This window comes from Panthera uncia (assembly GCF_023721935.1).
Source record: "Panthera uncia isolate 11264 chromosome B3 unlocalized genomic scaffold, Puncia_PCG_1.0 HiC_scaffold_1, whole genome shotgun sequence".
NCBI classification, from domain to species: Eukaryota; Metazoa; Chordata; class Mammalia; order Carnivora; family Felidae; genus Panthera; species Panthera uncia.
Window position 1 is genome coordinate 92,979,589 of NW_026057582.1, and position 19,816 is coordinate 92,999,404.

Here is a 19,816-nt window from a genome sequence, read left to right on the forward strand (position 1 = left end):
GGGCAGAGAGAGAGGGAGACACAGAATCGGAAACAGGCTCCAGGCTCCGAGCCATCAGCCCAGAGCCTGACGCGGGGCTCGAACTCACGGACCGCGAGATCGTGACCTGGCTGAAGTCGGACGCTTAACCGACTGCGCCACCCAGGCGCCCCTGTCAAATGCTTTTTCTGTGTCTGTTGAAATGAACATATGTTTCTTATCCTTTCTCTTATTGACACATCACATTGTATCACATTGATTTGTGAATATTGAACCACCCAACAACCCAGGAATAAGTTCACTTGATCATGGTGAATGATTTTTTTAGTGTATTGTAGAATTCAGTTTGCTAGTATTGTGCTGAGGATTTTTACATCTATGTCCATCAGAGATTTGAACTATAGTTCTCTTTTTTTGTGGTGTCTTTATCTGACTTGGGTATCTGGGTAATGCTGGCCTCAGAACAAATGTGGAAGTTTTTCTTGTCTATATTTTGGAATGGTTTGAAAAGGATAGGTATTAATTCTTCAAATGTTTGGTAGAATTGACATGTGAGGCCATCTGGCCCTGGACTTTTATTTCTTGGAGTTTTTTGATTACTGACTTAATTTCTTTGCTGATAATCACTGTGTTCAAATATTTCCATTTTTAACAGTTTCAGTTTTGGTAATTTATATATGTTGATGAGTTTATCCATTTCTTCTAGGTTGTCCAGTTTGTTGGCTTAAATAGTTTTTCATAATAATCTGTTATAGCTGTTTGTATTTCTGTAGTGTTTGTTATTTCTTCTCTCTCATTTGTGATTTTATTTGGGTCTTTTCTCTTTTTTTTCTTGATAATTCTGGCTAGAAGTTTATCAGGTTTTTTTTGTTTTGTTTTTGTTTTCCCCCAAGGAAGCAGTTCCTTGTTTTATTGATCTGTTGTATTGTGGGGTTTTTTTGTTTGTTTTTATATCATTTATTCTTGCTCTTATCATTATGATTTCCTTCCTTCTGCTGGTTTTAGGTTTGTTTGTTCTTTTTCTAGCTTCTTTAGGTGTAAGGTTAGGTTATTTGAGATTTTTCTTATTTCTTGCAGTAGGCCTGTATTGCTAGAAACTTCCCTCTTAGAACCAATTTTGCTGCATTGCAAAGGCTTTGAACCCTTGTATTTTCATTTTCATTTGTTTCCATGCACTTTTTAATTTCATATTTTATTTCCTGGTTGACCCATTCATTGTTTGGTAGCATGTTATTTACCTCCATGTGTCTGTGGTCTTTCCAGATTTTGTCTTGTGGTTGATTCCTAGTTTCCTAGTGTTGTGGTCAGAAAAGATGCATGGTATAACTTCAGTCTTTTTTAATTTGTTGAGGCTTGTTTTGTGGCCTGCTATATGATCTGTTCTGCAGAATGTTCTATGTGCACTTGAAAAGAACGTGTATTCTACTGTTTTAGGATAGAATGTTCTGAATAATCTGTCTGGTCCAGACAATCAAATCAATTGTTTTCTTGATGATTTTCTGTTTAGATGATCTGTCCATTGATGTAAGTGGGGTGTTAAAGTCCCCTACTATCGTTGCATGATTACTGATTAGTTCCCTTATGTTTGTTAATAACTATTTTATGTATATGGGTGCTTCCATTTTGGGTGCATAAATATTTACAATTGTCCTATCTTGTTGGATTATTCCCTTTATTATATAGTGTCCTTCTTTGTCTCTTGTTACAGTCTTTGTTTTAAAGTCTATTTTGTCCAATATTAGCACTGCTACTCCAGCTTTCTTTTATCATCCATTTGCATGATAGATGGTTCTCCATCCCCTCACTTTGAATCTGCAGGTGTCGTTAAGTCTAGAATTATTCTCTTATAAGCAGCATATAGATGGGTCTTGTTTTTTTAATTCATGCTGTTATCCTGTGTCTTTTGATTGGAGCATTTAGTACATTTACACTCAAAGTAATTATAGGTACATATTTATTACCATTTTCTTACTTGTTTTGTGGTTGTTTCTGCAGATTTTCTCTGATCTTTTCTTTCATGTTTGTTGGCTTTCTTTAGTGATATATTTGGATTTCTTTGTCTTTACTCTTTGCATATCTATTAGTTTGGTTTGTTTTTTTTTTTTAGTTTATTTACTTTGCAAGACAGAGGGAGAGAAAATTCCAAGCAGGCTCCATACTGTCAATGTGGAGCCTGATGCAGAACTCAACCCACAAACCATGAGATTATGACCTGAGCTGAAATCAAGAATTGGACACTTAACAAAGTGTGCCACCCAGACACCCCAGTTTGTAGTTTATGATTTCTGGTTATCATTAAGTTTGTATATAATGTCTTCTGCATATAGCAGTTTATATTAAGCTGGTAGTGAAGTTTGAACCCATTCTTCTGTCTTCCCCATGTTTTATGTATATGGTATCGTATTTTATATCCTTTTATTTTGTGAATTCCTTGACTCGTTTTTTACAGAAATCTTCATTTCTACTGCTTCTGTGTTTCCTACCTTCATATTGTCACTTTTGGTCTTTCTTTTCCACTCAAAGAGTCCCCTTTAATATATCTTGCTGGGAAGGTTTAGTGGTCATGAACTCCTTTAAGTGTCTGGGAAACTTTATTTCTCCTATTCTTAACATTTTTTAATATATTTATTTTTGAGAGAGAGAGAGAGCGCACAAGCTGGGAAGGGGCAGAGAGAGAGGGAGACAGAGGATCTGACATGGGCTCCACGCTGTCAGCACAGATCGTAATGTGGGGCTTCAACTCACGAACCACGAGATCACCACCTGTGCCAAAATAACGGTTGGACACTTAACCAACTCAGCCACCCAGGCACCCCTCTCCTTGTATTCTGAACGATAGCCTTGCTGGATTGAGTATTCTTGGCTACAGGTTTTTCCCATTCAGCACTTTGAATATATCATGGCACTCCCTTCTGGCTTGGATAGTTTCTGCTGAAAAATTCTGATAGCCTTATCAGGTTTCTTTTGTATTGTAACTGTCTTCTTTTGTCTTGCTGTTTTTAATGGTTTTTCTTTATCACTATTTTTTTCCATTTTAATTACAATGTGTCTTGGTGTGGAAATTCTTTGGTGATTTTGTTGAGGGATCTCAGTTCCTCCTGATGTGGATATGTGTTTCCTTCCCCAGATTAGGGAAGTTTTCAGCTATCATTTCTTCAGATAAATTCTCTGCCCCTTTTTCTCTCTTCTACTTCTGGGACTCCTATAATATGAATGTTACTATGTTTGATGGAGTCACTGCATTCCCTACATCTATTTTCATTTTGCATAAGCATAATTATTTTTTCTTTCTTTTGTTCAGTTTGATTACTCTCCATTACTTTGTCTTCTAGGTCATTAATTCATTCCTCTGCTTCTTCCATCCTGTTCTTTCCTTCAGGCCTGTCTTTCATTTCTTTTTTTGAGCCCTTTATCTCTGGTGTGTTATTCCCTTTCTCTGTGGTAATGGTCTCACTGATGTCCTCCACTCTTTTCTCAAATCCAGTGAGTATTATGGTCATTACTTTAAATTCTCCATCAGACATGTTACTTATATCTGTTTTGCTTAGATCTCTGGCCATGTTCTTGCCCTGTTCTTTCATTTGGGACAGATTCCTCTGTCTTCTCATTTTGTCTAAGTCTCTCTGCCTGTTTCTCTGTATTAGGAAAGTCAGCTGTGTGTCCTTTTCTTAAGGGTAATGGTTTTATGAAGAGGTCCGTAAATGCTGCTTCTCTGGGACACAATCTGAGATGAGGCAACTAACCTCCCCACTGTATGTCCCAGGCGCTCTTCAGATTGTTGTTTCCACGCTGTATGTCCACAGGCTGTTCGCCTGTCTTCTCTCCAGCAGCCTCAATATCCTCCGAGGTCTCCCACAGCCAAGCACACTGACCTTTAAAAATCCAGGCCTTAAGCCCCACTGGTTGTAAGAACTCATGAAATTCGAGCCCACTCACCTTCCAAGCCAGTTGCTTGTGGGGACTCATTTATCCTGTGCTCCTTCCTGAGTGCTAGTCTGCCTCTCATCCTTCTCCCTGATTACAGCTCCCTCCCTACCACAGAGGCCACAAATCCATTTCTCTCCCAAACTGTGTCTTCACCCTTCCTACCTTCTTCAGTCTGCCTCTTTTCTACCTTTACTTGTGATTTGTTCTGCTAGTCTTCAGGTTGATTTCTGGGGTATTTAGGATGATCTGAGAGTTACCCAGTTGTACTTATTGGACGAGGCGAACCTAGGGTCCTCCTACTCCATCACCATTTTCCCCTTGTGGTATCATTTTACATATTTCTCTGTCTTCTATGTTTCTGAAAACTATTATTTTCTAGAGGCGTATGTGCAGCTTTTTGGTTTTTGTTTTTTGGGGCAAGAATGCTTCCTAAGTGGTAATTGAATCGTATAACAAGTCTGGTCATTCCTCTTTGGGGAATGTGCCAAAAGTCATCATTGTGTTCACATGTTAGCAGCCTGATCCATCCCTTTTTAAAAAATTTTTAAGTAGGCTCCACACCCAGTGTGGAGCCCAGCATGGGGCTTGAACTCACAGCCCTGAGATCAGGACCTGAGTTGAGATCAAGGTCGGATGCTTAACCGACTGAGCCACTCAGGTGCCTCCTGATCCATCCATTTTAAAGTCTCCCATGAGCCTTTCTTAATAGTTTCAGCATTCCATTTATTGGATCCATTACTTTATTCAGAAGTAAAGCTTTTTAAACACATATATTCTGTGGAATTAAGAAAGAAATATTTTGGTTTTATAAAGTTTAGAATTGAGATAGAACTTAATTTTCTTTATGGTAAGAAATCTTTTTTCTCCAGCCCCCTTGATCTATAGTCTTGGAGAAGATTACCTTGCTGAACTTATGTGAGAGGGAGCCCATTCTGTCCTTTTAGCAGAGCTCTGATAGGAAGCTGGTCCTTGTATTGAACCATACTCTGCCTCCTGGCAACCTACACCTGTTCTAATCCAGCCTTTCAGAACAACTTGAAATTCTCTCTTCTCCTTCTACAGGATAAATCTGAAAAAAATGTGCATACTTCCTTTTAATATATATGTCCAGTCTAGATACACCCAGATGTTTCAACTCTCCTCAGGAAAATAATTTTCAGACCATCATCTAAGTTGATCTCCTCAGGATGCTATGTGTGTATGTGTGTGGTATTTTGAAAGAAGGGAATTTATTCAGTATACTTTGTCTTAAGATGAGTTTTGCTACAAAAAGCTAGAGGAAGGCAGAAAGGAAGAACTAAGCCAGACAGTGACCTTGTCAATCTTTCTATGTCATTTGCCTCTTTGTGAATCTGATGCTGTAGGTTTTCTCCCCAGAAAATTTATCCATAAAAGTTTGCCTGTTACACGTGTTCATAGACCTTTACACACACATCAAAGTGCACTTAGATCTCATTAGAAGATTCAAGGCTTTTATGTCCTCTTTCAACTTTGCATAGTTGTATTTTGGCTATGTGTGTGGGTATAGTATACATGATGAAGGATTGGGGGATAGAAGTGAAGGAGGGCAGTAATTTGGGGGATTTCTGTCTCAGTAGCTCTTTTATATACCGTTGCTTCTCTGTCTCCCCATTCCCTGTTCCTGCTTGTCCTCCCCCTTTCCCCAGATGTAGTACTCCCCGTAAGAGAAAGAGGTCATGTATCCTTCCTTCACTTTACTCTTTTCACCGAGGCTATGTTTCTTCAAGTCTGTGATTCTTACTGCTTTTACAGTAATTACTAATTAAATCTCAGAGAAAACAATACAAGAGGATAACATTTTATTTGAGTGCTTTAAATATGTGTCAACACATGACGGATCTTTTAGAAATGGTGGGGGGAGCTTTCTGGTTAGTTCTATTGAACGTGCATGTATGTGTGTGTGATCAAGTTCATATATGAATTCACTGTAATAGTATCAGCCAATAAGACACTTACTCTTTTCATTTGTTACTACAGATGTGGTGAAAGGTGAAAAGATTCTTCCAGTATTTGATGAGCCACCAAATCCAACCAATGTTGAAGAGACTTTAAAGAGAATTAAAGAAAATGATGTTCGTCTTGTTGAAGTCAATTTGAATAATATAAAGGTAGGTATGCTAAGCAACTAATAAAATTTTTAATTGCTTTGAGTCAGCTGTAGGATGAGAGTTTGGGCAGTTTTGATATAGTGTAATTCTTTCTACTTAAAGGTAAAGTTTTTGGTCCTAACAGTATGCTTAGATTCCTAGAGCTTAAGGTGTAATATTTTTCTGACTTGCTTTTTAAAGAGTAGCATGTAAACCTGTAAACCCTACAGAATGTCAGCATAAATCTCTCTGGCTCTCAAAGTAAAAAGAGTTTTTTAGTCTTTTGGGTTCTTTTTTTTTTTTTTTTTTTTTTTTTTAAATCAGGTTTCTTGAGTTATAATTGATATATAGTGAAACTCTCGCTATTTCATGTACAGGTCCAGTGAGTTTGACAAATGCATAAGTTGTAAGATCACCACCACCACAGATGTAGAACATGTTACTCCCCTTTGTCATCATTTTCTGCCCCCAGCTCTAGCCCCTGACAGCAACTGATATGTTTTCTTTCCCTATCATTTTGCCTTCTCCAGAATGCATTACAAATGAAATCATATAGTATGTAGTCTTTTGAGTCTGGCTTCTTTCACTTAGCATAATGCATTTGAGATTCATCTCTGTGGTTGGATGTATCAGTTTGTTGAGCAGTATTCTGTTGTGTGGATGTGCTGCAGTTTGTTTATCCATTCACCAGTTGATAGACCTGTGGATTCTCTCTGGTTTGGGATGATTATAATAAAGCCATTAAACACATAATGAACATGCAAACATGTTTTCATTTCTCTTGAGTAGACACCTAGAAGTAGGCTTTCTGGGATCTTACTGAGTTGTTAAAAATGTAGCTCTTCCTTGGAGTAAAGGAGAAATGAGGTAGGAGGGCCTAGGGATAATTAAATTTATGAAGAGTAAATTCAAATTATCTCTAGAGTAATGGTCATTGTATAAGAGCTACATTAAGAATTCCTTTTTATTTTATTATTTTTTTAATTCCTCATTTTATGTCTTTTGAGGGCTGTGGGAGCATCTGGTAATTATAAGAAGCTAGAGAATAAGACCTTTCTGTTCCTTTAGCAGCTGTTCCTTCCTCTGAGCAAAAGAAGGAAAGCCTTGGAAAAAGCTAACATTTCTAGTTGATCACTAATTTTAATTAAAAAAAAAAAATCCTCACATTCTAAATCAACAGTAATGGTCAAAAAATAACCAGGCTACAGGGAATTGTAGTCTTGGTACTAAAGGGAGAAATTAGTGCCTTCTAGAAGTCTATCTTTCCACATTTCAGGTAGTGTAAGATTAATCTCACTTAATGCCTTGTAGCTTAAACTAAGTGACCTCTTTCTCTCTCTGTAGAAGAGTGGATCCATTTTGAATACTAAGGTGTTGACTTCCTATAATCCAAATAGTTCAGTGTAGAATAATGGAAATTTCTTTAAATGCTAGAGAAATAATGATATATACTATGCTCTAGATCAACAGTTTGAGCAGATGTACCATAAGAGAGAAATCACATAGATATGAAGGAGGCTGTTTGTTTTCATTTGTAGACTAAATGCTATGTGTATATAATTTGAGTACATTTAACTTAAAAAAAAAAGTACAAATATATTTAATTAATAGACTGAATTTCTTGAAAACTAAAATGGTAATATTTCACATATTGTCTTTCAAGAATATCCCAATTCCAACTCTAAAAGATTTTGCAAAAGCTTTGGAAACCAACACACATGTGAAATATTTCAGTCTTGCAGCCACCCGGAGCAATGACCCTGTTGCTGCTGTAAGTAAGCTACTATTGATAATATTGAAATGATGGCTATATACAAGCGTATGTTACAGAGATGGCTAAACTGATTTTATGAACATGACGTACTCTTTTTTCAGTTGATATTTAGCTATTAAGCAGTACATAATCTATTTTATGGGTTTGTTCCTGTATTTCTTTTCTTTTTTTTTAAATAATTTGATTTATTTAATTTCGTTTTTTATTTTTTAAAGTTTACATCCAAATTAGTTAGCATATGGTGCAACAGTGATTTCAGGAATAGACTCCTTAGTGCCCCTTATCCATTTAGCCCATCCCCCCGTTTCACAACTCCTCCAGTGACCCTCAGTTTATTCTCCATATTTATGAGTCTCTTTTTTGTCCCCCTCCCTGTTTTTGTATTATTTTTGTTTCCCTTCCATTATGTTCATCTGTTTTGTCTCTTAAAGTCCTCATATGAGTGAAGTCATATGATTTTTGTCATTCTCTAATTTCACTTAGCATAGTACCCTCCAGTTCCATCCACGTAGTTGCAAATGGCAAGATTTCATTCTTTTTGATTGCCAGTAACACACCAAAGAAAATGTGGTATCTTCTTTATCCATTCATCCATCGATGGACATTTGGGCTCTTTCCATACTTTGGCTATTGTTGATAGTGTTGCTATAAACATGGGGGTGCATGTGTCCCTTTGAAACAGCACACCTGTATCCCGTGGATAAATGCCTAGTAGTGCAATTGCTGGGTCGTAGGGTAGTTGTATTTTTAGTTTTTTGAGGAACCTCCATACTGTTTTCCAGAGTGGCTGCACCAGCTTGCATTCCCACCTGTATTTCTTTTCTATAATTTTTCAATTTTATTTTATTTTTTATTCTTAGAGTGTAAACAGGCAAGTGGGGGGGAGAGAGAGAGAAAGAGAGAGAATCTTAAGCAGGCTCCATGCTCAGTACAGAGCCCAACATGGTGCTCCATCCCACGACCCTGGGATCATGACCTGAGCTGAAATCAAGAGTCAGATGCTCAACCAACTAAGTCACCCAGCCGCCCCAATTTTCTATAATTTTTAAAAACATAAATGAAGTCATGCAGTATATGCTGTTTTGCAACTTAATTTTTCACCCAACAGTATATCTTAGAGATCTTTTCATATCACTGCATAAAGTTCTAGACCTTTCTTTTGACATCTGCAGAGGATTTCATTCATGGATCTACAGTGTTGGATTTCATCAACTGCTTTCAATGTGTCTATTGAGATGATCATGTGGTTTTTGTCCTTTACTCTGTTAATCTGGTATATTATATTGATGAACTTTTGCATATTAAATCAACCTTGCATTCCTGGGTTAAGGTATGAACCTTTTTCTTCACTTGGCTTTGAGGCCATCACTCCCTTTGATTCTCCTCCCTCCTCGTTGAACATCCCTTCTCTGGTCCCTATGCTGGTTGCTCCTTATCTCCCCAACGTCTAAGGATTGGAATGACCCAGGGCTCAATCCTGGGCCCTTTTCTTTTCTCTGTCTACACTCACTTTCTAGTTGATGTCACTCTGTTTCTTTGCTGTGTATTTTCTATATATGCTGCTGACTTCCAGTGTTATTATGCCCTGTTGGTGCCTCTGTCCTGAACTCCATACTCATGTCCACCTACTTACTTAACAGCTTGCTTGGATGTCTAACAGACATCCTAAATAGTCCCAAACCGAACTCCTGACTTCCCTCCCACACATGCTCCTTTCCCACTCATTCCTGTCTCACTAAATGACAACTTCACTCTTTCATTTGCTTAAGACAGAAAGAAATGGAGTCATCCTTGACTTCCCTTTCTCACCACCTTAAATGTATATCCAGCCTTGTCTTCAAAATATTCCAGAATCCAACTACTTCTCACCCCTTTCTCAACTACCACCTTGGTCAGTCTTAGCCACCATCTTCTCTCACCTGGATTATTGCAGTAGTCTCCTCACTGAGCTGCCCACATCCATCTTTCCCATCTCAAAGCCAGCTTTTTTATGTAGTGTCAAAAGTGAAATAGATACCTGTCCCAAGTTCTGTCTGCCCCCTCTTGCCTGTTGTTTTAACTTGACTTTAAGTTCTGCTTATCTGTGAGCTTTTCTGGCCTTCTGCCTTAGGCATCCCTTCTGGTCTCTGCCCTGAAAAGCAATCCACAATTTATCCTCCTTTGGTGACACAGTAACCTAACTGCAGTAGGACCTAAGTAAGAAAAGTTGTTCCAAAGAGACCTCGATGAAGTTAGTCCTACCCAGAAACTGAGAGAAACTGAGAGACACAGGGGAAAGAAGCAAGGAATAGGGTGTGAATGAACATAACAGTGTGAACAGCAGCAGAGAATATTATCAACAGTGACAAATCTAAATATTGTGACAGGGTACTTGTGAAAAGTAGATACATGTGAAGCCTGTGAGGTAGTGTGTCAAGATAAAACAACCTAATGAGAAACATCAAAGCTGTTCTGTTAATTAGTGTATTTGTTTATAGTAGGTATAATATGTGATAGACGCTGTCAATTTTTATCTTCAAATACTTTCTTTAATTTCTAGGCTTTTGCAGATATGCTGAGAGTGAACAAAAATTTGAAGAGCTTAAATATGGAGTCCAACTTTATTACAGGAGCTGGGATTCTAGCACTGATTGATGCTTTGAGAGATAATGAAACCCTGGCAGAGCTCAAGATTGACAATCAGGTCAGTGTTCTACAGCGATAACTGTGGGAGCTCCAGCCCACTCTGCTGTGTAGGGGCTGGGGGTTTAGGAGGCAGGTGGCAGGAAGGCTTTGGGGCAGTCTTGTGGGAAGGTGGCGGCCTGAAAGCAGATGAAGACATTTGAAGCATCCAGAATGTTACCTTAGTATTTGTAGTATGGGTTTTGAGCATATTTATAGAGTTGTGCAGCCATCACCACTAATTCCAGAACATTTTCATCACCCCTCCCACCGGCCCCTGGCAATCACTAATTGACTTTCTGTCTCTACACATTTACCTATTTTTGACAATTCATATAAATGGAATTATATAGTATATGGTCTTTTGTGTCTACTGTCTTTCACTTAGCAAAATATTCTGCAGGTTCATCCATGTTGTAATATGTATCAGTAGTTAATCTTTATGGCTAAATAATCTGTTTGGGTTATTTCTACCTTTCGAACATTAGGAATACTGATATGAACATTCGTATACAGATTTTTATACGAACATAGGTTTTCATTTCTCATGGACATAACCTAGGAGTGGAATTGCGAGGTCTGGTGGTAACGCTGTGTTTAACTTTCTGAGGAATGGCCATGTTGTTTTCCACAGCGACTGCACCATTTTACATTTGTGCCAGCATGTGTGAGGTTCCCAATTTTTCCACATTCTTGCCAACATTTGTTATTGTCTTTTTGATTATAGTCATCCTGTAATAATGGGTATGAAGTGGTATCTTGTTTTGGTAATGTTCATTTTTTGATGTCTGTATGATCATATACTGAACTTTAAGATTTGTTTATCTTATTTATGTATATTGTAAGAATTGGGAAAACTTAAAAAGACCAACAGAATCAGCATGTACCTGAATATCTTAGTCTTGATTTACCTCGAAAAATATTTTGAATTAGTTTATTAATACTGTTCTTTATTTTTAATTATTCCAGAGGCAGCAGTTGGGGACAGCTGTGGAATTGGAAATCGCCAACATGCTTGAGGAAAATACAAATATCCTTAAATTTGGTTATCAGTTTACACAGCAGGGACCCCGAACCAGGGCAGCTAATGCTATAACAAAAAACAATGACTTAGGTAAGACATATGCATTTCAAATCAAATTTCTGAATTATATTATTAAGCTACTGTATTGGAGGAACATTTTTTTACTTTAAAAAAAAATGTTAACACAGATTACTTGGCCTTTGTTTTTTAAATCTGCACAAATTACTTGGCCTTTGTTTTTTAAATCTGCACAAGCCTTTTTATATTGATTGAAGTAGAGTTCAGTTTAAGTGCAGTTGTAGTGATTATTGGGTTAGTGGATCTGCTTACAAATATTTCACAGCTTTAAGTGAATGGTTTTCTACGAGAAACATAATAAATGCTACCTGTAACAAATATTTTGTTCTCTGTTACAAGCCACCTCCTGATTAAAGATTTCAACATGACAGGAAAGTTTTTTGCCCTTTTTATCAAACAGGCCTAGGCAGAAATCCAGTTTTACATGATAAAATATGGAGTAATTCTAGTTTTGATACAAGTTTTATAGTGTGTGGCACACAAGTGTTGGCTGTCCTTACCGGTCTCCCTGACACAGCCATTACCGGGCAGGTTGTCCTCTCGCAGTGCACATCAGTCAACGTCAGACGTTGCCCTTTTTTTTTCCTGGTTCCCACTGAAATACTGCTGAGGCTTGTGCTTCTGTTTGATGCAAGTGTTCTGGCCAAGGCTGAATTAAAGAATATGATGCTTATAATTTTGTTTCTACATGTTTCCAAAAATTGAACCTTTTCTGTTTGTCACTGAAAGATTTTTTAAAGAGGTACTTAGACAAGAGATAAAATAACATTTCCTAAACCGAATAGCACTTCAAAGTGAGGCAGTTCTTTTAAGCTTCAACCATATTTGAGTTTGCATTCTTTAAATGCAGAAAATGTTACAGCCTCCTTCCCTCAACCCAAATTACTTTGAAGAGTATTAGTTCAAACCCTTTCTGTCCTTCAATGACTTAGTTTCCCATAGAAGATTTTAGCCTCTTGCATTTTAGGAAATTGGTGTGTTTGGTATACTGTTGATTCTCAGTGTAATTTGCAAAGTCACGCTAATTACATCAAGAATCAACAATCTACCAAAAGATGAGAGAACACATAAAAACTATTTCCTAGGCTGCTTTCAGTTGACATTATGCAGGTGAGTAGGTGCCGGGGGCCACGTGTAATAGAGATGAGGAGGTCATGTTGAAGGTGTGGTCTGACGTGAAGCAGAACTGAGAGAAAGCAGACAGCTTTGTGTTGGTAGCTCTCTAGACCCCCACCTCATGCTGTTGCATTCTGATCCAAGCCAGATTTTTAGACGTGAAATGAGAATAAGGACATTCCTGGAGTGGGGGAATTGCGCGGATAAAAACCCAGATTTGGGATCAAGCGAGTTATTTATATACTGAGGACAGCTTGTAGAGTTTGAAAACTGACTCTCATTGCAGGATGCTGCCTTGAGAATAATTCTTCAATAAGTACTTGCTGTTTAAAGCTAACAGAATAAAAAAGTGATGTCAGCAGATTAAGAGGGAATGCTAGTAGAAGGCACTAAAATTACATGGGAAGAAACTTCATTTCTTTGGATTTTTTGTGGGAGGCATTTGAGAGCCATTATTGGCCACCAAATACATGATTAAAATGATACTTCAAAAAATAACTATTTACTCTTCCAGAGATAGGATATGAGGTTAGAACTTATTTGCAATTGATGGATCATAGAGTATTGAGAACCTGTATTAGTGGAGTAGGTTTTGGAAAGAAATTGCCAAAGAATTGTTAATAGGGCCAGATTTATAAGCCTCTCGTCTAGAGGCTGAGCCGAGGACCTGCTTGTAACAAGTAGATGCCAAGTGAGAAAGAAGAGTCGGAAATGGCTCTTGGACCCATCTTGCACTTTATGTGCTCCTAGCACCCGCAGCTTTTTTTTAGAGCCCTGCGTTGAGTGCTGCCCACAGATCAAGGCTGCCAGCATAAAGACATGTGCTCTGATATGCAATCTAATTATGTAGCCACCAGAAAGAGATACCAAAGAACAAAACTTGAAACATACACACAATCTCTTGGGCATATTGTTTTTCTTCATCTTGCAAATCGGGCTGTATCAGATCTTTAGTGTTGATTTTGATAATCTTTTCCTCTCATTATTTTCTGTTCATCCAAATACTCCTACCTACTCCCATCTCTCCAGCTAAGAAGTGTCCTAGCTGTAGCAGCAAAGAGATTATATGGTATATGTTGCAATATTTGATTGAACTTTGAGTCTCCTATTACTGTCCTTACACTAGCTAACCACATAATTAATTTTCTTCCTTTCTTGTTTGCTCCACTTTGTCTTAGATCTTGTTTACAACATGTATTTTTTAATAACATGCATTTTATTTTATTTTACATTATTTTGAGAGAGAGCAAGCATGTGAGTGGGTGGGGGGAGGGGCAGAGAGAGAGAATCTGAAGCAGGCTCCACACTCCTCAAGGAGCCACATACGGGGCTTGATCCCATGATCCTGGGATCATGACCTGAGTCAAATTCAAGAGTCAGATGCTCAACCAACTGGGTAACCCAAGAGCCCCTATAACATGCATTTTAACATCATAAATGGTCTGCCAATAACATCCAAACCCTGCTGCAATTCAAATTTTTCTTGGAAATGTTCTACTCTAAAGAGTTAATCTGATTTACCTTTCGATATTTGTTTTTCAGAGATCTATATATATGAATTAGGTTTGTATTTGAGGACTCAAGTCTCTATTTGATTTTTTCCCTTAGTATTTCAGTAAACACAGGAAACCTGCTTTTCATTAACATGAACTAAAATTAGAGCCCGGGGTGTACTTAATTATTTAAGTATAAAAATGTTCGTGGGAACTTGATACTTTTTATCTCCCGGTTTTTACTTTCTAGCTAGCACCCAGCCAGTAGCTAGACAAGCTTTTATGCACATCACTTGCATGTCTGCCTGAAGACTCTATCCTACTGTTACTGAGTACAGCGTAATGGTTTGGGGTCATCAGTCTGTGAAGAGGCTGGGAACTCCTGAGATATATGCGCCTTTCTGTACACCATCCACTGAATTAGTTGACCACTTTGGTGGCCAAAGTTTATTATGGTACCCTCATGTGACCTTATACCACATTACCAGGATCTGAGACTTTCATTACTTTCTATTTGTTGTTTTGTCAGAGCCTGGTTCATTTTGTAGGAGACCCTAGAAAGAAAATTTGGGAAATAGTAGCAAGTCATTTACCTTTAAAATGAGAAAAATGTTTGGGGCACCTTGATGGCTAGTTGGTTAAGGCATCCAACTCTTGATCTCAACTCAGGTCATGATCTCATGGTTCGTGAGTTCGAGCCCCTCATTGGGCTCTGTGCTAATGGTGCGGAGCCTGCTTGGGATTCTGTCTCTCCTTGTCTCTGCCCTTCCTCTGCTTGTGCTCTCTCTCTAAATAAATAAATAACTTAAAAAAAAAATGTTTTTGGTATATTCTTTCACAAACTAAGGAGATACATTGTAATGCCTAATCAGGAGAGCATGCAAATATTTGTTGCTTTTAATACTTTCTAATCCCAGCTTCCTGAATGTCATTTCAAAATTCAACACAGTAATTTATAATTAATCGTCTTAACAGAGGTGTCAATTTTTTTAAATAACAAATGGGTGCAATGACTTAAAGGTGATTGATGACCGTGATTTTAGATTTCTGATGCTGCTGTGTAAGCACAGGGGAGCTGAGGACACGTCTTTGTTCTCATTTTGAAGCCCCTCAGTGCTTAACAAGTAAATGGACGTTACATGTCAGTACAACTATAACTGGATTCTGCAGCAACTTGTTTGTTACAAGCAAGTTAACCCTGTACAAAGTAACAGGGATTTCTAACATCCTCTCTTTTTTTTTCACAGTTCGCAAAAGACGAGTTGAAGGAGACCACCAGTAAATCCACCGAGATACAATCTTTGGGAGACTTTAAAAGGTCACCAAGGGCTCATGTTGGTGATGTCAGATGTAAAATTTTCCTGGATAGAAGGGAAAAGACTGGAAATCTTTTTTTTTTTTTTTAACTACATGTATCTTTTTTCTAGTTTACATTGTTATCAGTTTCAAATTGCAAAATCAATAGTAGGTGATATTTTGTATTTTATAACATTATTTCTTTCTGCTAAAATCAGTTTTAATTTAGCTTAAATGGTTTGTGAGGAGTCATGAGTTTAAAAATGCAATTGTAAAAAAAGTTTAGGAAATCATTTACGTAGATAGTATGAACATTTTAAGGACTGATCTTTTTTAAATCAAAAAGGGACATTACTGCCATTAGAATTGCTATTGTACCTGTTAGGTACAAGACATTCACAGCTTTCCTTATTCCATCACATGGAGCCCTGTCCTGTTTTAGAATACATGAACTTGGCAAGAGTGTGCTTTTTGCTTCTATCAAGAAAGCAAGATACCAGAGTTTTAAAACGACTCCAAATCTGGTCATCGGCTGAGAAATAAAAGCCGGTCTGTTGGGGAGAGAAAGGGGCCTTCTGCACATTCCTGGTCACCGCACTTGTCCACTGTGGCACCAACACCTGGACTTGTTTCAACAAAGTCATCAGCTTGGCCAGGTTAGTACTTTGTTTAAAAGGACAGTTATGGCTAAATTCACTATAGTTTTTTATTTCAATAATGTGGGCATTACTAAATTTTTGTGAAAGCTCATAGTAAAAAGCATCGAAGTAGACAAGCTGTTTTCTTCCCTGTAAAAGCATACATATAGTCAACTCTTGGTTACTTAGGATAATAAGAAAAAAGGCGGTTATTAAACACATGACATCGAAGATAACAAACATGATGGAATTTAAGTCTGAGGCACATGCCAAATAGTCACTTAAACTGATGCTTACTGTAAATTAGAAACTGGCATGTGTATAAATTGTGGCACAGTATCGTGAAAGTTTGTGTGTGCACTGCAGAATTACATCAATAACACTGAATTGGCACTCCACGAATTTTCCAACCAGTAGGGAAAACTGTTCTTCATCCATCTACTTTTATATTCCCTCTCATCATCTGGCTTTTTTGTCCATATTGTGTAAAAGGAATCTCTCACAAGAGAAGTTTCTTCGTACTGCTCACGGTATTCAAACGAGCACTTGCACGGTGTACCATGGTGGGATGTGGACCTGTTCAGGTCAGCGCCTGGAGCAGACGATGGCAGAGTTGGCCCAGCTACAGAGGGCAGGCAGGAAAAAATCTGAGTAATCCTGACCCCCAAAATTGAGGCCTGACTATCCTCTATCACTTACATGGAGTAAAGGGAAGAATCCCAGTTAAAAGTAAGGATAGATGTGTTGATTCTTTTAAAAAGAATTTTTGAAATTGAATTATAAAACGTCACTCCTTTGGCTTGGGCTGGACAGTTTACTTATTGAGCTAGGCAGCTTCTTGTGTGTGATCTGGTATTAACCCTTCTCAACAGGCAAAAGCTTCCCTCAGAAGAAGTGGGTGTCTTTGTTTTTCTGAATCAATATCCAGTGTTTTAAAGGGGCCAAAGATCGACTTTGCACTATTCCCTTTGAGTTAGAGACCACTGATTTTTTTTTTCCAAGTTAGCAAGGGTTTCTGTGTGTGTGTGTGTGTGTGTGTGTGTGTGTGTGTCCCCTTTTCATATGCAACTTTGGAAATGTACTTGACTTTAGAGACTGCACCCTTCCAGCAGGATGGGGAGTCAGCACGGAGCAGGCACCCAGGGCTTCCTTGCTTGCTTTGTCTATAAGTCAGTGAACTGATAAGTATGTTACCCCTTCTATCATCAGGTTTTTTTTTAATAGACATAAGCGAGACCCTACATAGTGTGTGTATGGTACTTACGGGTAATCTCTTTTTCACTGATTATTTACCTAAGTATGAAGAAGTTAAGTGTTTAGCTTATACCATTCCAGTTCTCAGCTGTGACAGTGCATTACATAATTGAAGAAAAGATTTCATGAATGTCTTTAAAGCTGAACATTCTTCCAACTGAATACAGAAAATCTTTTCAAGAGTTGTAACTACAAGGGAGAAAACTGGTGTTTACTTTGATCTTTAAAACTCCAGCACCTCTTAACCATTTAGTAACATTCAGTATTTCTATATATAGCTCTAAAGCGTTGTAATAGATTAGGGTTCTCACATAGTCTTGATTTTTAAACCAAAGATTTTTCTAAGACCATACATTCTGTAGGCTAACCAATTTAAACTTACCTGGTTATCTAATCAAAGAATATTCTTTGCATTTTTAAATTGCTGTTTAAAGGCTTTTAATTGCCCATTTTGAAAAATTTTATATTTGAAGATCTCATTTTTCAAGTATGTCTACATGAAATTGTATTGAAAAACATCAGTATTAATACTAATGCTGATATTATTAAAGTGGATTTTGGTGCTATAAACTTGTAGCTAAAATCTAGTAGAAGTCTTAAGTATAGGTGAAATACATTCCTAAAGGTGCCTGTCATTTAAAAGACCAAATATACATTTTGTGTATAAAAAACTCACAGATTGTTAGAGATTTCAAGGAGAATTATCTTGGTCATTAAATTGCAAATTCTTGTTATTTGAATGAAGTAACCCACATACTCGCTTTGTGCAATAGATGCACTCTGGAAAAGTTACATGTAAATAGAACTTTGTAAATGGTTTTTCCAGTGACAGTATCTGATGTATCTTCATTTAAAAAGGGGATTCCACAGTATAATAAAAATTATAAAAGAAAAATTGTTTTCATAAAATGTTAGTCATGTTCTGTTGTACATTATATTTAATCCTTGCCATTAAAATAAGATGAAAAGAGGGGCACGTGGGTGGCTCAGTCAGTTAAGCGTCCGACTTCAGCTCAGGTCATGATCTCACGGTTCGTGAGTTCAAGCCCCGTGTCAGCTCTGTGCTGACAGCTCAGAGCCTGGAGCCTGCTTCGGATTCTTTGTCTCCTTCTCTCTCTGCCCCTCTCTTGCTCGCTGTCGCTCGCTCTCTCTCTCTCTCTCAAAAATAAAAACACTAAAAAAAATAAATAAGATGAAAAGATTCACAAGGTTTCATAAAATCTTCTCTATTTTTGGCTCTGTGTTCCCAGGGCATGCAGGTCTCACTTTCCCCTTGGAGTCAGGAGCCATAGCACCTCCCACACGTCTGAGGACTGTGCTTTCTCTGGAATCACAGTAGCTTCCACCTCTGCAGGTTTAGTCCTGTGCTCGTGCTCCTCCATGACAGTGCCACTTCACTTAAAAAAATTTTTTTCTAGTATTACTGAGATATGATTAACATATAACTTCGTATTACTTTCAGATACACAACATGATTTATGTATATATTGCAAAATATGTACCCCAAGTTTAGTTAACATCCGTCACCTCATATTGTTTTAACGAAATTATTTTTCCTTGTGATGTGAACTATTAAGATCTAGTCTCTTAGCAACTTTGAGATACGCAGTACAGTACTGTCACCTGCAGGCACCATGCTGCACATTCCATCCTCCAGACCTACTCATCTTATAACTGGGAGTTTGTAGCTTTCACCACCTTCACCCATCCTCCACCTCCTACCCCCACGCCCTGGCAACCACCAGGCGATTGTTTCTCTGAGTTCAGTTTTTTTAGATAGTCCTATAAATGAGATCATATAGTATTTTCTCTGCCTTAGTTAGCATAATGCCCTTAATACTATTCAAAAGCGAAGTGGCTGCAACTAAAGACCTGGCACCCGCGAGAACCAAACATGTGGACGTACCGGAACAACTGTTGCTCTCAAAGCTGTGAGCTCTTGGGTCTAACCATCTTTAGAAGCGCCTTCCATCAGCTCTCGCTGAGCATTCATGTTTTTCGGTCATTCTCACCACAAGACTTACTTACCAAAGAAACTTCACTATTTTTAAATTGAGAAGATGTATTGATAAGCAACGATTTTTATATTCTTATATCATTTTAATTTGGTCTTATATTCTTCTGCATTATAATTCCACTTAAGTCTGATACTCCAATATTACTGATATTAAATATACTGATAAATATTACAAAATATTATTAAACTTGGCTAATAGTCAAGTTTCTTTTGAAAACTGTACTGTAGGCATTTAGAACTTAGACTTCATACTGAAATAATTTCAATAAAGTTTATCAAATATTCTATACACTTGGACTGTGTGAAAAAAATCCCTTCAGTTCCTATGTCCTAAAGTTCATTTCTTACATGCCTTTTCAGAAACAAGCTTATTATTTTCCCAGTTATTCTATCCCACTCTATTATATTAAACCATAAACTGTCAATACTTGACCATTTAACCATAAAAATA

General features: G+C 37.6%; 1 protein-coding gene across 1 annotated transcript in view; it reads left to right on the forward strand.

Moving 5' to 3' along the window:
* Nucleotides 1-19,696, forward strand: part of TMOD3 (tropomodulin 3) — an 85,265-nt gene extending 65,569 nt beyond the window's left edge. The window contains exons 6-10 of the mRNA XM_049613633.1: nucleotides 5,905-6,035; nucleotides 7,678-7,785; nucleotides 10,328-10,471; nucleotides 11,419-11,563; nucleotides 15,408-19,696. Of these exons, the coding sequence (XP_049469590.1) occupies nucleotides 5,905-6,035; nucleotides 7,678-7,785; nucleotides 10,328-10,471; nucleotides 11,419-11,563; nucleotides 15,408-15,442 (563 nt within the window). The 3' untranslated portion in view covers nucleotides 15,443-19,696. The remainder of the gene's footprint in view (nucleotides 1-5,904; nucleotides 6,036-7,677; nucleotides 7,786-10,327; nucleotides 10,472-11,418; nucleotides 11,564-15,407) is intronic.
* Nucleotides 19,697-19,816: the final 120 nt, after the last annotated feature.